We start from the raw sequence: 4492 nt of genomic DNA on the forward strand, positions 1-4492 counted from the left end.
GTGTGTGTGTGTGTGAGAGTGAGTGTGTGTGTGAGTGTGTGTGCGTGTGAGTGCGTGTGAGTGTGTGTGTGCGTGAGTGTGTGTGTGTGAGTGTGTGTGAGTGTGTGCGTGCGTGCGTGTGTGTGTGTATGTGTCAGTAAGCAGCGCATTAATATAGACCAGTAACTAAAGGCTCTAATGCACACCAGTATAGGTGTGTGTATTGTAAGAGCTAGACAATATATGATGATATGTAACGGTATAGTAGTGGTGTCCCATTTCTTAGGGGAATATTTTCACCCCACACACTCTGTTTCAAGGGGAAGGGGTAGGTGAAGAGGTATAAAATAGAATTGGGGTTGGGCCTTAGTCTTAGTAAACAAAGTTTTGGTTACACTTTTTTTAAGGTGTCCTTGTTACAGTGTAATTATACATTTAGATACTGAGTAATATTAATTAACTACATCTACTTACTATGTGACTTGCATGTAATTATGCATAATTTATTGCTATTATAATAGTAAGTACATGTAACATGTGTAACAAGGACACTTTAAAATAAAGTATTTATATTTTTATAAAGTATAAATAAAAAAGTTTTTATAAACAAAAAAAAAATCTCTTTTCACTTGAGTTTTCACACGCCACATTCACACTGCTTTTGACCAATTCTATAGGACTATAAAATACTAACAATTATTATGATTTTATTGTAATTATCATTAAATATATTAAACTAATAAATAAATATATTGTAATAATACAATTTTACTGTAAAAAATTTTTATTTTTTAATTAAATTAAAAATTACTCAATTTTAAAATTATTTATTTTAATTATAATTAAATAAATGTACTGTAAAATTACAATACTAATTTTCACGCTGCTTTTGACCAATTCTATAGGACTATAAAATACTAACAATTATTATGATTTTATTGTAATTATCATTAAATATATTAAACTAACAAAGAAATATATTGTAATAATACAATTTTACTGTAAAAATATATAAAAAAAAAAAATATATTAAACTAATTAAGAAATATATTGTAATAATAAAATTTTACTGTAAAAATGAAAAAAAAGTTTTTAATTAAATAAAAAATTATTACATTTTAAAATTATTTATTTTAATTATAATTAAATAAACGTACTGTAAAATTACAATACTAATTTTGTCTCAATTTCTTTCTTTTTTAAACAAACATTTTTTAACGTCACAGCCTGACTGCGCGATATGACAATTGAACAATATCAGTTTTCTTTCTACATATTATGCAGCTCTAAAATAGTGAGTGTTGTGTTCATCAGCCAGTAGAAGCAATGCATCCCATCTGACCTGCCGTCGGTTTGCGAGATCGACTTCCTGAGCGAATCCATTTTCCCAAGGTCCCCTGACGACATGGTCTTCTGGATCCTCTTCTGCTCTTTCTGAGAAACAAACCCAGAATCAGATGCTTCGTGAACATCAGACCAGACTGAACAGTATATTATCAGATCTGGTTCTGGCTGATGAGTGTCTCACGTAAAGCTCTTTGAAGAAAAAACAACCCATGACACCAAACCCAAGAGAACGAGGGACAGCACGAGAGAAAGAGAGAGTATTTAAGATCAGAGAATGAATCCGTGTTAATGGTAGTCGCATGCATCTTGACTCGCAAACTCCATATTCATCAACGGCTGCAGCTCAAGTAGAGATCAGACACCACAAACTCTTTCAGAGTCCCGGCAGCTTCATCCAGTCGGGGTTATTAGTCCGACAGAGAAAAGCTGCCAGATTTGGTTATGGTCCACAGACAGTCAAGAGCTGTTAGGAGGGCTTTTGCACACTCACCAAACCTTAAACTATTGGCTCACACCAAATTCTGTCATCGTTTATCCCCCCTTGAGTCGTTTCAAATGCCTTTGACTTTTTTCTTCCATCAGAAACTATTATAGCTGATTTATTGGTTTTTACATTTGTTTTATTTTTATAATTTTGTCATGATTTTTAATTTTTAGTGAATTTTTTTATTTTAATTTTTTAAATATTTTATTTAGTTTAAGTTCATGTTTATTTAAAGTAACACTTTTTTATTGTTATTTTAATTAGTTTTTAAATAATTTTTCATTTTCATTTTACTGATTTTACATGAAATAAAATTTCAAGTTTTGTATATTTTATTTGATCTCAATTAATGTTTATTTTAAGAAGCAATTTTTTATTGTTTTAGTTAACTATAATAACCAGAGTCCCCACAGGTCCTTTATTACTTTTTTTAATTCATCTTTATTTTTATAATTTTTCGTTTTCATTTTGATTTTAGTGATTTTGTTTAGTAAAATAATTTTTTTCTCCCACGGGTCTTTTTTCATTTTATTTATTGATTTTTTTTTCAATTTTACTAATTTTAGTGAAATATATATATATATTTTTTTTATCTCAATTAAAATTTATTTGAAGTAATTTTTTTCTTGTTTTATTTCTAATTAACTAAAAATACCGATGGGTCCTTAAAAGTATCTATATTTTATTTATTTATTTTTTTAAATATATTTTTTAAATTAAAAAGTGGTTTAAAAGGCTGAAAAGTGAAGTTTAGCATTTTATAAAACTTTGTTTTTATAAAGAACTGTATTTAAATAAATAAATATTTGTTTATTTAAAGTAACACTTTTTTATTGTTATTTTAATTAGTTTTTTAATAATTTTTCATTTTAATTTTACTGATTTTACGTGAAATAAAATTTCAAGTTTTGTATATTTTATTTGATCTCAATTAATGTTTATTTTAAGAAACAATTTTTTATTGTTTTAGTTAACTATAATAACCAGAGTCCCCACAGGTCCTTTATTACTTTTTTTAATTCATCTTTATTTTTATAATTTTTCGTTTTCATTTTGATTTTAGATACATATATATATATATATTTTAATATATATTTTTTAAATTAAAAAGTGGTTTAAAAGGCTGAAAAGTGAAGTTTCTTTTTTCATTTAAAAAAAGGGTATGTTTTCTTTAGAATTTTTCATTTTCATTTTGATTTTAGTGATTTTGTTTAGTAAAATTACTTTTTTTCTCCCACAGGTCTTTTTTCATTTTATTTATTTATTCTTTTAAATGTTACTAATTTCAGTGAAATATTTTTTTGTAAAAAAAATTTTTCATCTCAATTAAAGAAAAATTTTCTTGTTTTATTTCTAATTAACTAAAAATACCGATGGGTCCTTAAAAGTATCTATATATACATATATATATATATATTTTAATATATATTTTTTAAATTAAAAAGTGGTTTAAAAGGCTGAAAAGTGAAGTTTCTTTCTTTTTTTAAAAAAAGGGTATGTTTTCATTATTATTATTATTATTTTTTTTAATTTTACAAATTTTAGTGATTTTTAATTTTTTTTTAAATTTTTTTAAATTTTATCTCAATTAAAATTTATTTTAAGTAGTTTTTTTCTTGTTTTATTTTTAATTAACTAAAACTACCGACGGGTCCTAAAAAGTATCTATATTTTATTTATTTATTTTTTAAAAGGCTTTAAAGGTTTAAAAGGCTGAAAAGTGAAGTTTAGCATTTTATAAAACTTTGTTTTTGTCAAAACCTGTGTTTTTAGAACTGTATCATTTTTACAGTTGTTTTTTAATGATTTGGGGTGTTTAACCATAGACTTAAAAAGGTTTTAAACTTGATTTTAGATTCCCCGAATAACCCACTGAACAAAAAATGAGATGGTGTTTGGCTACGGTGCAGTTAACGGTCTTCAAAATGAACGTCAAACGGGTTTGGAACGACACGAGGGCGATTTAGTGACAGAATTCTACATTTTGGTTAAACTACTCTTTTAAAAATGAGTGTGTATCCTGTGATGGATCAGAATGGATGAGTGTGCAGAGCTGCGCTGGGGCTCAGTTTTACCGTCTCAGGGACGCTGGGGGCGGCTCTGGCCTCATCTTCGTCAGAGCGGAGCTGCGGAGCACGGCTCAGGAAATCAGAGCGAGTCCCGGCCATGCGCGCTTTCTTTACACGAGCCGCTCTGATCACCTGATCACACTGATGACGTCAAAACTACTGACAGACACTCATCTCACAGCTATACATGCAGCTTTATTTTACTCCGTTGAGCTGAAAAAACCTTTCATGCCTAAAACATGTATCATAGTCACTCTCAAATCTCTCAGAAAGAAATGAGTTGTTACAAATAAAAATGTAACAAATAAAAAATTATAGTACAGTAATTAAGTATAACACTTACAACTATATTAATTATAGTAATTAAAGTATTAGAAAACTAAAAACTATTTTTAAATAATATATATAATATTTAGATATACAGTAATATAGATAACATTTGTTATAAATAAAAATATAAGTAAATTAAAATGTAAAAAAAAAAATAAATGTATATATATATATATCTATGTAGTTATCAATTTTTAAAATTATTATAAATATAAAAATGTAATTATCTTAATATAATTAAATAATAATAATAATAACAAAGATTTCTCATTTTCATTTAATT

General features: G+C 26.7%; 1 protein-coding gene across 1 annotated transcript in view; it reads right to left on the minus strand.

The window, feature by feature from the left end:
* Nucleotides 1-4492, minus strand: part of myo9ab (myosin IXAb) — an 18356-nt gene that overhangs the window by 2481 nt on the left and 11383 nt on the right. The window contains exon 14 of the mRNA XM_016515722.1: nucleotides 1322-1413. Coding sequence (XP_016371208.1) covers nucleotides 1322-1413 — 92 coding nt within the window. The remainder of the gene's footprint in view (nucleotides 1-1321; nucleotides 1414-4492) is intronic.

This window comes from Sinocyclocheilus rhinocerous, unplaced genomic scaffold (genome assembly GCF_001515625.1).
Source record: "Sinocyclocheilus rhinocerous isolate Xijiao unplaced genomic scaffold, SAMN03320098_v1.1 scaffold116, whole genome shotgun sequence".
Taxonomy (NCBI): Eukaryota; Metazoa; Chordata; class Actinopteri; order Cypriniformes; family Cyprinidae; genus Sinocyclocheilus; species Sinocyclocheilus rhinocerous.